General features: G+C 37.9%; 1 protein-coding gene across 2 annotated transcripts in view; it reads right to left on the reverse strand.

The window, feature by feature from the left end:
• Positions 1-538: 538 nt before the first annotated feature.
• Positions 539-16,592, reverse strand: part of FILIP1 (filamin A interacting protein 1) — a 181,891-nt gene continuing 165,837 nt past the window's right edge. Inside the window, exons 6-7 of one of the 2 annotated variants that reach the window (XM_012646072.1) lie at positions 13,723-13,780; positions 539-650 (exon numbers count right to left, since the gene is read on the reverse strand). In XM_012646072.1, the coding sequence (XP_012501526.1) occupies positions 610-650; positions 13,723-13,780 (99 nt within the window). In that variant the 3' untranslated portion in view covers positions 539-609. Of the gene's footprint in view, positions 651-12,934; positions 13,781-16,592 lie in introns of those variants that run through there. The other variant, XM_012646071.1, reaches the window with a different exon arrangement.

Here is a 16,592-nt window from a genome sequence, read left to right on the forward strand (position 1 = left end):
GCATTATTCATAAGTATTGAACCATGATCAGAACCATAGCATTGAACAAGCAAAAATAAAACCTCTTCCAGAATCTCCCACTTCTAAGTTTTACCTCTTGAATTTACGACTGGAAATGCAGTGTTGTACTTTCTTTTCTTTAGGAATAACAAATTGATATAAAGAAAATAATTATAGGTTACCATTTTGAACACAACAATACCAATACTTTGAAGAACTGACAGTGTATTCTACAGATATATGTGCCGTAGACTATGAGAAAGGAAACACTTTAGGGAAAAAAAAATCACATTACAAAATGTATTATAAAAATAAATTACATAGCATGTGCCCATGGACCTGAAGGCTTTGCAAAAGGAAGAGAAATTTCTTTTGGCACGAAGATTGAAATGCTCTTGCTACATATTGTCATGTAATTAGTAAGGCCATTTCCACCTTTTACATCGTATTTTCAAAAAAAAAAAAATCGCTGGAAGCAGTAAAATATTTCCAGTCGTGGTCAGTAGCATGGAGGACTTTAGTGATGATTGAGGTTGTAGAAACACTATCCATTCAACAGGGATTCAAAGAAGTACACACACTCAGTCAGTGTGTGCTTGGTTTACCATTTCATCTGGAGTTCATGCGTAACTGGTGAATGATGATGCTTTCTATAAAGAAAAGAAAGATATGGCATTTTCAATTAAACTGAAATTCAAATCAGAAGTTTATTTAAGAATCAATACCACATCATTTCACTAAAAGACCATAGATGTTAAACAAAAAAACAAACAAACAAAAACACCTACATGAACCTTATAGGGTCTCCTGCAGTATTTTACTGTTCTTGGGTGACTTCTTTATATTGGTGTACATGCTTTACCTCCAAAATTCTTAAAACCCTTTTGAAGCCATGTCTAATATTCTAACAATATTAGATCAATTTTAACCAAGAAAAGAACTGAACACAAAAATAGTCATTACTATATATAAGCCCTGTAATGGGAAACTAGACTATTTCCTAGAAGTAACTCTGTTCTCCCAGCCAAACTCATTCTGATCAGAACAATATCCACACACCTTTACTTTCTTTTTTAATGTCTATGGATTTGTATTTTAATAAGGAGATAGTCATTTTTTATTCCTAATAAATACAGATGACTCACTTTTGTCTCTAACTGCCTCTTTTTGCATAACTCTATATGCTTTTAAATCTAAATTCATTCTCATAAAAGCAAATTAAAAATAGATTGAGATACTAATTAGAATAGTCCAGCCCCATGATGGATATGTAATAATTATATTTATTTCATTGGATTTTCTTTTATATTAATATTTATGCCTTCATGAACATATATCATCATCACTTTTTTTATTCCATCATTCAAGAACTATTTATTGAGACTGCATACTGTGCTAGGCATGGAACTACATTGGTGACCATAGTGAGACAGAGTCCTGCCATCCCTGAGATTATACAGAGCAGAGGAAAGAAAGTACCTAAGCCTCAGATAGTTTCTCCACCTGAAAAATGTATTACCTCCCTGTCAACATATGGCATATGTTTTGAGTGCAAAATGTTATATCAGGGTCTATTGATAGCATCAGGAAACTTCCACCAATTATTTTCAATTTAATTTCAAATGCCTATTATTTGTTTTATTTTTACTTAGGTAGTTAACATATAACACATTGACTGCCATCCTAGAAAAAAAAATTTCTTCCTTGGGGCCATGGTGTTTTATTACGAAAATAGAATAAAAACTTCAAAAACAAAACGATCCTTTCTAATTTAATGAAAACTTTTTTTTTTTATTGTTTTCTATGAAATAGTTCATTTGGCTCCCAAAGTAGAGACGTGTGAGTTACATATGCTTCACGAGGCCCCAGGCTCAAAACTAGCGTGAGTTAAATGCAACTCGCAAAGCAGTTAATGTGATAAGTAAACATAGCTATTAGCTATGTTTTCCCCAAATCACATTATTCCATCTTTTATTACAGATCTATAGGTTCATGGTAATTATGCACAGTGGATGATCCTTTGTCAAAAAGAAAATGTTGGTGTGCAGGTGTAGGGGTGGATGATGGGAGGTTGTTGTTGGGTACATCATGCATTGCTTCAGTGACGGATGCACTGAAGAAAGACTCTCACGTCACCACAAGGCAATAGATCAATGTAGCAAAATTGCACATGTGCCCCATGAATATATACAAATAAAACATAAATTTACCAAAAAGTATAAAGGGAAAAAGATTCAGGAAGGAGGGAGGGAGGGAGGGAGGAAGGAAGGAAGGAAGGAAGGAAGGGAGAAAGAAAAGAAAATTTTCTTAATTTGGTTTCATTAACTTTACCTCACGATTACCAGTAGGTGGAGATATTTCCATTTTTTTTCCCTTAGCCTTTTGGCTTCAATTTGACATAAAACAGATAAGAAAGTAAAATGAAATATATAAATGTCTTATATACTTAAGAATATTTAGCTATCAAGGTTTTATAAAGCTTTTAAAACATACAGACAATATTTCACGATACCAGAAAGCCTTAAAAATCATTATCTTATTTTTTTCATTGAAAAATAGCCCTAGCTTCAACTTCTTTAACGGCTCAAAATATATCAAAATCTTTAGGAAAAAAAAAATTAAAAACACTAATTAAACATTATGTAGTTAAAAATTAGCATCCAATATTAAAATGCTATTTCTCAGTACTTTTAAAAAATTTCTGTAGTAGGTTTCAAAGAGTAAAATGACGTAGGTTTCAAATCCCCCTGATAAAATTAAAGTATCTTTAATTTCCTTTCCTTAAGAAAGCATAGAAAAAGAGTAAAATCAGACTTGTTCTTACTGTGGATGTAATTCAGAAATCTTGTGCCTTTGTTTCTACATACAAAATAGGGTATTAGAGATCATCCCTAAAGTCCCTAGCAGGGTTGACATTTTGTAGTACTAAAATACCTTCTTTCTCCTTGAGTGTGCAAACCTCTCAATTCCTAGAGTTGCCTTCCGTTAATCCTAGCACTTCGAAAGCTCCATAATATAGCTTTTTAGAATTAGTATTTGGTGAAAATACATATGGCAAAAGGGCCCATACACAGAAGAAACAATGTCTTGATTGGACCACTACGTTTAATTATTATATTTAAATTAGCAAACTGATAATCCACACACATGGTATATATGCTAATGCTATTAATCAGATTATGTTATTAAACAGAATGTCCCAGAAATACTTGATAATGCCAAATAAGAGTTTATTTTATATAAATTCCACTTTAATAATAAAAGATGGTATTTAATATTTATGTATATAAACTTTATTTAAAAGAATACTATTACGACCAAATTATTTTGTTTTATATACATGGAGACATATTTCATTTCTAGAGATAGGGAGACAAGATCTATATGATAATGGGTCAATTAATTGAAATTTATTCAACAGATTTATTAAATGTATAGTTGCTTATTAGCTATGTTTTCCCCAAATCTCAGCTGAATTTACTCATGTAAGAATCTCCCAGGCTGGGCGCAGTGGTTCACGCCTGTAATCCTAGCACTCTGGGAGGCAAAGGCGGGCGGATCGTTTGAGCTCAGTTCGAGACCAGCCCGAGCAAGAGCGAGACCCCCGTCTCTACTGAAAATAGAAAGAAATTGGCCAAACAACTAAAAATAGAAAAAATTAGCCGGGCATGGTGGTGCATGCCTGTAGTCCCAGCTACTCGGGAGGCTGATGCAGGAGGATCGCTTGAACCCAGGAGTTTGAGGTTGCTGTGAGCTAGGCTGACGCCACAGCACTCTAGCCTGGGCAAGAGAGTGAGACTCTGTCTCAAAAAAAAAAAAGAATCACCCAGGCAACACATAAAATTGTGAGAAATTTTTAATGACAATATTGTTTTGAGCCATTAAATTTTGAAGTAACTTATTATATAGCAAAACTATCTGATGCATATGGAGTCCACAGTTGCCAGAAAAATTATTAATGCTTTGGAAATTGATGACAGTATTTGTATTTTTTAAAAAAATGTTCAGAGGCAGAATTCCCAAGTTTCTTCCTGTCTTTTTATATTAAGTACAATAAAATGTTATAAATTTTATTGAAGTTACAGAGTCAGTGAGCAAATTTTATTCCATTTTTTACTCTGTTTTCATTTCATCCCAGAAAAAGACACAAATATAGGTCATTTGGGGCCTTTAACATGACCTCAGTAAAAACAGGTATAATTCTGTGATAATTTTTCTTTTTACCAATACCATTTTTCTGACATTAGTGATTTGTAGAACATTTAATAGGCAGATTGGAACCAAAGACCACAGTTAATTACCACCTCTTTCAGCGAACTTAAAATGGTCAAGCATTTAAATTTGGAGCCCTCTGATACGCAGACATTAACACAATTTCCTTTTTTTCTAACTGGAAGGAAAAAGACCTCTAAATCTTAATGAACATATACATATAAGAGACATTGGGTTTTTATATATTTTTGACATTAACAATTTACCAAAATGAACTTACAGACGTTTTCCCCTATATGTTTCTCTCTGGTGTTATCTTGATGGTTTTTTCCTTAAGAAACTTCAGCTAACACATTAAGTGTGTTATTATAACATTATTGTGAAATGATGTGGCATATTGATTCTTTTATTACACTAGCTATTAAATAACTTCCATGGTAAGGAAGTTCAACATATTATCAATGTCTAATTATACTTGATTTGTGACCTTACTAAGTACTCATCCCCTTTGGCTAATATCTCAAAACTACTGGCCAGTCAGATAACTTCACATCCAAAACTGTGTGCATGAGATGGGATTTGGGGAGAAATTTGGGGGAGAATGTCTCTTGAGTGCAGAGTGGGGTAACCTCACAACAAATTGGAATTCTCTTTCCTCCCAGGAGAGCTCCTTGGCTGTAGAGTGGGAAAGATGTACTCCCTGAAAAGTGAATACCTCCCTCCCAAGCAGTGCATGTGTTTATACTCTGCCAAACTCACTACAAGGGAACACTTGAGGTCTGAATTTTAAAAATCTGCTCGAGTAAGTGAGACCATATCATTTTAATAGCTAGCTTCTAAGTTCACACACAAAAGACAAAACACAGCAGAAGTTCAACGTGTAGCAGGACATTGCATCAGCAAAGAAAGACTGCTTCATCCACAGGAAACTCTATACCAAATTACGGGAAAAAAAAATATCCTCTTGGATTTTGCATCAATTTGGCTGGCCTATATATAGCCTGCTTCCCATGTTCTATGGCTTCCTACCCACCAGGGCCTCTTGCCTAGAGGCTTGGGCTGTGCTGTTATTCCTCTCCCAAAGCTCAGCTTTGAATCTGCTGCCCTCAGGACTATCTATCCACTGCAAAAATGTCCTACATTCTATACACCTTCTAGAAATAGAAGTGTCTAGTTATTGTTTACTTTCAAATTTCTCATTTTCATAAACTGCTTCAGGGTTCTGTCCTGTTATTATCACATTCAGAAATTAATCAGAGTTCTGTTAAAACATCTGTTTTAAATAGGAAGTTCAATAAACTTCCTCTGTTAACTTGGACTTGTATTCCTTCTTTTGGATTCAGCTCAACTAATTAAAAATACTTCCGATAATCAGTTCTGTCATTTTTTCTAGGAAACTTTTGAACCAGATGATATAAACTCGCTTGGGGTTTCTTAACCACCTAATAGTTTATTTGCTTCTTTCCAAAACATTTTCCATTCCACCATCAGCCCAAATCATCCCCTTTCCTCCCCAGGTTGCAGGAGTTACCAATAATCACAGTTATAACTGATAACTGCTTTTTTGGGTAAGCTAATCTTTAGCTCTCTAGAATAGATTGCTGATTTGTAGACACGAGCAAATTTGAACTAGTTCTCTATTTTTCCATTATTTAATTTTTACTTAACATTAAGTAAAAACAAAATGATGGAAAAATGGGTATTCGAGCCAAGACTGCTCAGGTTGTACTTTTTTGGACACAGATGCTAACTGCCTAGATTGTTCTAAGTCTATGACTGGTCAGAGAATAGCATGGAAAATAACATTATGTGCGAAAACTGAAGTCATTGCACTTTTTAGGTGAGGACAACTATTCATCAGCAATTGCTATAAGAACTTTTTCACATATAGTTTCTATATAGATATCTCAGTAGCTCAAAATCATTTGGCATTATTATTTTGGTCTTTTGAGTGTGAGTGTTTTAGTCTATGTTTGAATATACACTTGAATGCTCACTTGAAGTAGTTTCATCATATGGGATAATAATGTTCTGGGAGAAACCAAATAAATGATTTTTGATTCTGGCTTAATCATTAATATGATGGTTAGACATCTCTAAGCCTCAGTTGTTTGTTGTTATTATTGTTTTTAATTCTTATCTTTGGGTTTTGTTTTTTTTTATTGTTGCTGTTGTTTTTCTTCTTTAATAATAGAGATAATTATCCTCTTGACCTCTAAGGTTTGGTTCAACTCTAACCAGCTCTGTGATTTTGTACATACCTAATATTAGCACAAGTAGAGAGGCCAAAAGTGCTTTTACCAGATAAGCAGTTAATCATTCGTTCTTAGGAAAAGTGTTGTAGTGGGATCGCGTACGTTGCTGGCTAAACAATAGTGAAGCATATCATATTATGACTATAAGAGCGAATGCCAGAATCCTAAAAGATTATAGCTCAATGCTAGACCATAATCCATGATAAAGTGATTTGCCAAAGAGTACCCAGCTTTTTTGTGGCGGAAGAGAGTCTCCTGGTTTTCAGTTCTCTCAGGTATCCCGTCCATTGTTCAGCAACCCTCCCTCTCTGGATGTTCACCCTGGTGTCTATCCTAAATGTAACTCCTGCCTGCTGGTGCTGTTTGGTCATTTAAAATGAGAGCCTCTCTGTTCTATTTTGAGGGTTCTACATGAACTTGAAGGATATGACAACCCCCTGAAACTTTCTTTCCTAAAGTACCCTTCACACTCCTCCGTGGAAGTGAGAGAGAGTGAGGAAAGGGCCGTTTGTAATTCATGAATGTATGTCATGTTTGTACTTCACGGAAAGCTCTCAGGTCTCCTTCTTCACGCGTGTGGTTCTTCGCAGGCAAGAACTGCCCAGTCCAGGATTCCTGACTGTTGCTTCCACTACTGCTATTGTGCCTTTGGAGGGAAATAGGAGTAACTTTCACCCTCCAAAATGATAGTACCTGGATTCCCTCTAATTCCATGATTTCTCTACCTCTGTATTCTCACACATGACTTGTTAGTTCCTTCCATATCATTCTCACAAGGTCTGTGTTGCAAGGGGAGAAATCAAGAGCACCTCTCTCTTGCCCAGCTTTCTGCCATTCTTTAGCAGCTAGTTTTGTTTTTATACTGGGAATGCCAAGATTTTCACAGCAATGGAGAGGCCTTTAAACCCCAGGATAGATTCTGAAATAATGGTTTATCTTCCTAGAGGAGGCATTGTTTGCAAAAGAGATTTCGAACAGAGAAGGATGCAACCAACAGAAAGAAAAATAGGAGAAAGTGAAGTTCAGGAAGAAGGAACAGATTAAGCAAGTCAAGGAACATGGTATGGCTTGATATTCAAGCAATTTCATAAGCCTGGAGTGCTGGGCTCCCACCGAGGGAAAGGGAAAGGTGCTCAGAAGAGTGGGAGGTGAACAGCGCAGTCACAGGGAGCCTTGAGTGCCATACCAAGGAGTTGGCATTATATTCTGTAGGTAATGAGATTTGAGGACGGGGGGAGTTCAAACAGAAGAGTGATACAATCAACTTGCACTTTGGAAAATAAAATGAAAAACAGATTTGAGAGCTTTGAGGCTGGAGATTATGAGATCAATTAGGCGTGTATGAGAGTAACCCAGATTAGAAGTAATTTAAACCTCAATTTAGGCCACAGTGGGGAAATGGACAGGTGGATTTGGCTGCTAGAGATGTTAGTGGGTTAGAATAAGCAGGACTAGGGCCAGTGCAGTGGCTCATGCCTATAATCCTAGCACTCTGGGAGGCGGAGGCCGGAGAATCACTTGAGGCCAAGAGTTTGAGATCAGTCTGAGGAAGAGTGAGACCCCGTCTCTACTAAAAATAGAAAAAATCACCCAGACATGGTGCCACATGCCTGTAGTCCCAGCTACTTGGGAGGCTGAGGCAGGAGGATTGCTTGAGCCCAGGAGTTTGAGATTGCTGTGAGCTATGATGATGCCACTGCACTCTATCTCCTGCAACAAAGCAAGACCCTGTCTCAAAAAAAAAAAAAAAAAAAGATTTGCAGGACTTGCTGAATGAGTTTACTAGAGGGCTGAGGGAAAAGGAGAAGCCTAGATGGCTGCCATCTTGGGGGACTGGATAGATCAGGATACCCCTGCTTAGGTAGAGAATAATAAGAGGAGAAGATTGGGAAGAAGAATGGGGAGGTATTAAGAGTGGTTTTTAGACAAGCTGAGTTGGAGATAATACAGTACAAAGTTGGATACACAGTTGGAGATAGAGGTTTGGGAGTCATCAGATATGGGTGCATATGAAATAACCAGAGCAAGCATGCAGAGTGGAAAAATGGCTTTTGATAGAGATGTGGGGAACATCAGTCCTTAACATGTATGCATGAAATAAGGATCCAGCAAGGGAAACTGAGGCAGAGCAGGCAGAGAGGTGAAAGGAGAACCAAAGAAGATTAGACATCTTGGTCACTAAGGGAGAAGAACACACCCTAACTCTACCTTCGCCCTTCCCGGAGACCAAAGGCTTATTTTCTAGAAAAACTGACCTAAGAATCTAGGCACAGGAATCAGCAGCATAGACTGAATGCAGGGGAGTAAAAAGTTTAAACCCTGAACTAAGAGAGTCTCATCTCACCTTCCCTGACCTACTCCCAGAGTGCAGAAAGCCTGCCCCAGGAAGGTTACTGGAGAATGGTTCCCGTTAGAAACCACTGGAAGATGTACTTCAAAACATAGATATTTAGATAGATAGATAGATGAAAGAAGTAGAAGATAAGGAAACAGGATTCATCATAAGCAAAAGGACAGCGACTGTGCAGCAAGCCTAAAGGACAACCAGTCCAGAATGAGTAAGGAAGCAGAGGGTCGAACTAGGAAGACCTCCAGGGAAAAATATGAAACTGATATGTTTAAGTGTTTGGAAAAATTACTGATAGGTGTTCGGCAGATTTAGTGGAGCATTTGGAAAGACATATAGAAACATAGAAAATGAAGCAGATGAAAAATTAAGGCAATTATTCTTTTCAAGGGGGAAAAGTGGTAAGAGGAAGAGAGCATAATCATAGTACACTACTCGGCTATGCAGGGAACAATACTTAAGTTTACATTGTAAACATAAACATATATAAATTTATAAATGCTGGATGCTGATTTCTCAAAAAAATTTTCGTATAGTCATATTGGGAGAATGGGAAAAAGGGAAGGGAGGGGACAAGTGAGAGGGCTAAATCTTCAACAATCAAAATGATAACAGGGGCCAGGAGCGGTGGTTCACGCCTGTAATCCTAGCACTCTGGGAGGCAGAGGTGGGAGGATTGTTTGAGCTCAGGAGTTCGAGACCAGCCTGAGCAAGGGCGAGAGACCCTGTCTCTACTAAAAATAGAAAGAAATTAGCCATACAACTAAAAAAAATAGAAAAAATTAGCCAGGCATGGTGGTGTGTGCCTGTAGTTCCAGCTACCCAGGAGGCTGAGGCAGGAGGATTGCTTGAGCCCAGGAGTTTGAGGTTGCTGTGAGCTAGGCTGATGCCATGACACTCTAGCCTGGGCAACAGAGTGAGACTCTGTCAAAAAAAAAAAAAAAAAAAATGATAATGGGAAAACAAAAGATATCTAAACTCTGGAAATAAAAAGTCAGACGACAAGCACATTATTTAGAAATATGAAAATAAATCCCAGAAGAAACAGCTAAGAGTTGGAAGTGGTTTTTCTCCAGGGGAAAAAACTGAAGAAAGGGATAAGGAACATCTGTTTTCATTGTCTTTTAGCACTGGCTGATATTTAAACTATGTGTATGAATTTTTTTAATAAAAACAAAAAGTAATTAAAGAATAAATGAGAAATGTGAAAGTGAAGCCGGGAAGTGTGTTGTGTCAGTAGCTTACCTGGGCATGGAAGGAGACAGGGCAATAGCTACAGAGGACTGCACAGTTGAAGGAAGAATTTTGCTAAAATGGAAGAGGTCAGAGCATGTTTATATCCTGTATGGAAATAGCAAGTGAAAAGGAGAAGTTGAAACAGAAGAGAACAAAGACATAACCAATGAGGAGACCCAGGAGGAGGAGGCAGAGGGGAAACACTAAACTTTATCTGGGTTGGGGAAATTTTGCAATCATACATTCCCATTTACCGGGAAATCCTCTCTCTGTTCATCTCCTCGTTACCTCACCCTCTCTCTCTCGCCTTCCAGCTTCCAAAATAAATGTGCTCTTCTTATCTATATCTCTGTGATTTTCCCAGTCAGGAAAGTCTCATTCTTCCCTCAGTATTTTGAATCTATGAGGGAATGAGAAATTAAAATCTTTTTACATGTTATGTTCTTGAACTTGTTTCCACATCCCTGAAATTATACTCTTCCCACACTACACATCAAAGCTATTTCTTCACTTCTTTCTTGAAGACATTCTAGTAAGATACCTGGTAACACCATCGATGAATACATTAAAATCTCTAAAGAGAGCCCAATTGCCACCCATCAGCCAATCCTCACTGGAAATAAAATAGTAATGCCAGTAGAAACTGAATACAATCTTGTTTAAGCAGATGACCTAGATGTAAAGCTCACATTTTCAAAAAACGATTTGCTCTAGCCAGGGCAACAGAGTGAGACTCTGTCTCAAAAAAAAAAAAAAAAAAAATGATAAACACTCCTAGAGCTGTGTCCCATAGTGGAACATTTCTGGGACCATTCATGGGAGGTGGCCACCATCATAGTGTGCTGCAGTAGCCAACATATTAAAATTATTCTCAGACCAGGAAGACCGGTGTCTTCTCTGTAACTGTGTAGATTGTGACCTGCATGTCCCTAGAAGGCACCATCACATTGAAGTCTGTGGCAATGGCACACACCTCCCACCGCTGAGTCCCCCATCCGCCTGGAGTTTTTCAAGGTGAGACCACAGCAGCAGCTATACACATCAGCCATGGTGAGACCCCTTTTATTTTACTGCACAATACATTTCAGGACCAGGAAAGATTCTAAACTTTTAATCCCATTTACTTCTACAAAAGCACATTAAATTGCATCTTAAAAACATTATGTTCACAAATGGAAGCTGGAGTTGGAGTGCATTTAAAGCTCCACCTCCTATCCCCAGTGGATCTTATTTCTAATATGTGGTTTAAAGCAAAGCTATCCAATAAATGTAGAGTTGCTTCTAAAATTACAAAGAAAAACTGCCATGGTGGTTACTCCTTATCATTTCTGAAAAGTGGATACGTGTTGTTCTGCCAAGTTTTCTTAGCAGTTGTAGTTTGTAGGTGGCTCTATTCCAAGATCTAGATGTCTAAACATCCTATACATGCACTGTTAAGCCTTCAGAGCACTCTCCCTGCAGATGGTTCGGACTTCCAGGAAGAAACAGCGTAGTAAGCATGGTGTGAGCAGGTAAAAGCAAAAACAGCAGCAGTGACAATGAAATTATGATAAAAGTTACTGAAGAATGGCAGGTAGAGTCAAAAGGAATGCAGTGTTTGGTTCTTTTGACACCTCGTTTGTTCAAATGCATTATGGTATGATACAGTAACACTAAATACTTCACAAAGACCAAGTAGGCAGTAGCAAAAACAGTGAATGACCTTGTTTTTGAAAGACTCGGATGTTCACTGTATGAAAGAGGAAAAATTCCCTTTTGAAAAAATATAAGTCAGTACTCTAAGTGGCAAGCTCTCTTGTTTAAACTTGTCCAAAATCATATTTCATAGTCTTTTTTCTATGTCTCTCTCTTCTTCAACCTTGAAATCCCATCATTATGGCACGTCTTTAACATGATTGCTCAACATTTTTTCGTACATATGCTAAACACTGATGAGCAGTAGGCAACAGAGATCTGATTAAAGCGAATGTGGATACTATAAGGTATCTACATCTACCACCACCATATGCGATTCAAATCCAAATTCTGCAAGTGATAAGAAATACGGTGTGGAAAAGAACTCAGAAAAGAGCTTCTTTATTATGAAACGTTAATTCAAGGGCTAAAAACTAATCCAACATCTTTTTTTTAATCTGTTTTTTCCCAAATATCAAGAGTAGATGCTGTCCATATAACTTGGGAGCCTTCATGGTTCAAAAATGGAAAAATAAAAAATTGTAACTTTGCTATTGTTGTGTTTTTATAAAGTTTACTCAATTGGCTCAAAAATTTTGGCAAAGGTGCAGCCTACGTGAGACCTTTTGTGCTAATCTGTGGGTTACCAGCGTTGAGCTCATCTGTGGTTCTGTGACTATGAAGCACAATGTCCGCTTTAACATGGTTAATGTCACAAATACACCTGGCATTTTGCATTCGCACTCTGTTTCATGCTTATTAAAACATGCTTAAAAATTAAAGAAAATGATTCAAACGTGAATAAAAGTGACAGCAATAACAATTCACTTCTCCGCACCACACACACACACACACACACACACACACCAAATCATGAACTGGTTCTACATTTGCAAGTAAAGTTCACACTTAACTGAGGAAAATATTTGAATTCAATTAAGCTATGCATCATGTCATTTTTTTCTTGGCATTAAGGTATCAAAATTTACTGTCTGCAATTTTCTATCCATCACAATCTCTCTTGAGCTATAAAAGGCCATTTGGCAGCTCTATTCAAACTGCTCCACAATTTAAATCAATCGTACACTTGAACAGAGCATGAGTCTGACATTAATGGTTCCAAAATTATTGCTAAAGAAATGTTGGGAATCTTTTGGAGGGAGCTAAAACTTCTACAATACACGCAGACACACAAATAAGTAAAACTCTGTTTTTAGGATTCCATATTTCATTTCCACTTTATTTCACATTCAAATTATTATCTGAAATCATCTCAGAGGCTTTTGTTTTTGCAAAATTTTAGAGGTCCAGGCCCTGTGATAGCTACGTGATTTTTTCTATCCAGCACATAAAGCAAATTCAGGATTTGATAGAGGCCAATGAGAATTGTTAAACTATATCTTATTTCGTAATAGATTTTTTTAAAAATAAAGTACTGTGGAATGAGGTCAATTAAATTTGGCTTATAATTAGGAAATACGGGAGCCAGCCTTGGAGAGCATGTGATCCAGCCCCCACCTCTTACTGATGAAACACTGAGCCTGCTCAGATGGTTAACTGATGGGTACACTTGCTAGAAGCAAAACTAGGACGAGAGGCCAGGCCCTGCCTCAGGCCCAGTGTCTTCAACAAATCACGTGGCAAACAGTAGTTTTGCTAATTAGTTCTGTTCCCCAGCATCAAAACAAATGCACAAAATAGGAAAGACACATGGCTATTAGTTGGTTATTTTATAAACAAGATATTTAAAACTTAAATTAGTACATGTAAAGAGTTGGCACGAGCAGACGAAGGTTCGTTTTCACAGCAGCAGTAGCATCTGCACAACATACCCCCTCAGCCACTGCCCTCAGCCCTTCCCCCCTCCAAGAGAGGTAGCGCTGCTGGCTGTAGATTTCTTCAGCTCTATTTTCATAGACTGAGTCTCAGCTCGAGGCTCGAATTTGGTCAGATTTCCTGCTCCTGGGGCTGCCACTACTGGCTTTCCTGCTTTCATACCTTTTGACATAGGAATGCGGGTGGGTGTAGGCCGCTGGGATGACCCATCTTGTCCTGACTGTAAGAGAGAAAACACAGAGACAACAAGGGAGATGTAGGTGAGTTTCCCCAGGATATGCCATCAGTCTGAACATTAGCAGGACTCTTGCCACCCGAAGACCCACAGACAACCCTTCTCCAAATAAAAGAATTGTAAGAGGCCGGGCGCGGTGGCTCACGCCTGTAATCCTAGCTCTCTGGGAGGCCGAGGCGGGTGGATTGTTTGAGCTCAGGAGTTCGAGACCAGCCTGAGCAAGAGCGAGACCCCGTCTCTACTAAAAATAGAAAAGAAATTAATCGGACAACTAAAAATATATAGAAAAAATTAGCTGGGCATGGTGGCGCATGCCAGTAGTCCCAGCTACTCGGGAGGCTGAGGCAGGAGGATCGCTTGAGCCCAGGAGTTTGAGGTTGCTGTGAGCTAGGCTGACGCCACGGCACTCTAGCCAGGGCAACAGAGTGAGACTCTGTCTCAAAAAAAAAAAAAAAAAAAGAATTGTGAGAAATCTGGAATTGGTATCTAATCTGCTCAGATTACCTCCCTTTCCTTTCTCTAGAAACATCTTTGCTTGAAACTTCCTTCTCTTCTCAAGCACTAACCTACCTCCTCTACTCTTACTGAAGATGATCTTGACTCTTATTTCGCAAAGAAAAATATAGGCCACCAGGCAAAAACTCAGGCCATGTTACTCCTACTGTCCCTTGGTTACCTCCACTCTTCCCCGTTTCCTCCATTTCAGGTGAAGGGGCAATCTTTTCACCTGTGACCTCAGACTCTTCTTACTTTTTGTTGTCCTTGCTGACCACACCCTCTTTCTTAAAGGCTGCAAATACTCTCTTGCTGTGATTTCTTACATGAGTCTCATCAATTCACCTCCTGTCTCTGACAACTCCTTTTCAATCACTTGCGGACTCCTTGCTGCCTTCTAAATGTGAGGGTCAGTATGTTCCATTCTCAGCCCCCTTTTAATTTTTCACATTCACCTTAAGAATCACCTTAGTTATTACCCCATGTGTCCAAGCCCTGGTACCTCTAGGCTTCAATGCTGTCCTGAAATGAAGATCATATTCCCAACTACTCACTGGCCATTTCCAGTGTCCCCCAGATATCTCGAATATAACATGGTCCAAACATTACTTATGCTTTCCCCAACAGTTAATGCCCCTACGTTTTTCATCCTATCCACCCAGACACCCAAACCAGAAAACCCAGAGCCACCTTCTATACTCAATTTGTCATAAAATCTTTTTGATTCTATCTTCAATATATCTCTGTCCTCATTTTCACTACCATAGTTCAAGCCTACACCGTCTCTAGCCTGGAAAATTGCAACAGCATTCCTGTCCTTAGCCTCTGTGTCCTCTCATTTATCCTTTAAATTGTTTTCTAGACAAATCTTTCTAAGACATAAATAATGTAATGTTTTTCCCATGATCATTACCCTTTCAATGGCTCCCTTTATCTATGAGATTAAATATCAGTTTCATAATAAAACATGTGTCTCCCTTCAATACCTGACCCCAGTTTGCTTTTCCATTTTCTGCTCTGGCGTTTTTTCCCATGCCCCACTGCAGCAGCACAATGGAATCGCTCACCATTCCCTAAACACTCCAAGCTCCTTCGCATTGTCATGCCTTTGCACATGCTGTTCTGTCTACATCTCCTTCCCTTTTCCTTTCTGAAAAATCTCTCCTTATCTATGAATACTTCCTCCCCTGTGAAGCCTTCTCTGTTGGTTCCTTTGTACACATCTCCATCATGGAACCACTAAGTAGGTTCCAATCCTGCCTCTCCAACTATGTCAAGAATTTCTAAAGTCCTCTTTGCATGCCAGCACCTAACCCCATGCCTAAAGTATAGCGGACACTCAACAACTATTGAATGAATAAATGCACAAATGAACTAGCCTCACTGTTTAAATTCTAAGAGGGATGTGCCCAACCTTTTGTTGTCCTTGGTTTTGTAGGATCTAATACACCTGAAGTAAGCGGGCCATCATTCAGGCCTTAGAAATCTTAGACAGTTGTTTTGAAATCCTATTTGTGTACAGGGTTTAATCAGCAGTCAAAAATGTTGCTACAGAGGGTAATCTGAACCTTAAAATGGGAATAAATGTTGCAGCAGAAAATCTAAATTACAGTGACTTACACCTCCACTATCATTTGATAAAATGCAGCAGAAAGAAGCAAGACCATACACAACCAAGCTATGCTCTGTATTGACTAAAAAGCAGTATTGAACCATTCAAGAAGGCTAAACAATTCCAAATGCTATTTGGATCCTGTAGAGCCAATAACTAAAAGCTTTAGAGGCAAATCAATTAGTAAGTCATAGTTTGAAGTCTGTCTTGAGTATGTGTTTGTGCATAGAGAATTACAGTAAATTATATAAAGGATATGGGAAAATAAGCCACAGTTTCTATTTAAATTATGAGCTTCCTATCTTTCTTAAGAGATTTCAATATATGCTGTAGGATTTGTTCAGAGACTAGGAATCATAATTTCTAGTCTATTAGCTTAAATTAACATCTAAATAGTACATGCTCTTCTACAATTACATTTACCAATTTGCCTCTAATAAATGGAGACCATTACTGGAAGTATTTTGAAAAACTGAATTTATTTTTAAGCTCTGGTTTTTGTACTTTGGACATGCTTTTTTATAATCATTCATTTAGCCTCCCAGCTAGTTATTAAATAAATATTTATGAAGCAACTGCTTTTATAACATATTAAATAAAACAGTTTTTAGGCATATAAAAATCATGTTTTTTAATTTTAACAAAGTTTTGATATTAAAATATTGTAATCTTATTTTTGGAATAAAGCAT

The sequence above is a fragment of the Propithecus coquereli genome, unplaced genomic scaffold (assembly GCF_000956105.1).
Source record: "Propithecus coquereli isolate 6110/MARCELLA unplaced genomic scaffold, Pcoq_1.0 Scaffold24, whole genome shotgun sequence".
Taxonomy (NCBI): Eukaryota; Metazoa; Chordata; class Mammalia; order Primates; family Indriidae; genus Propithecus; species Propithecus coquereli.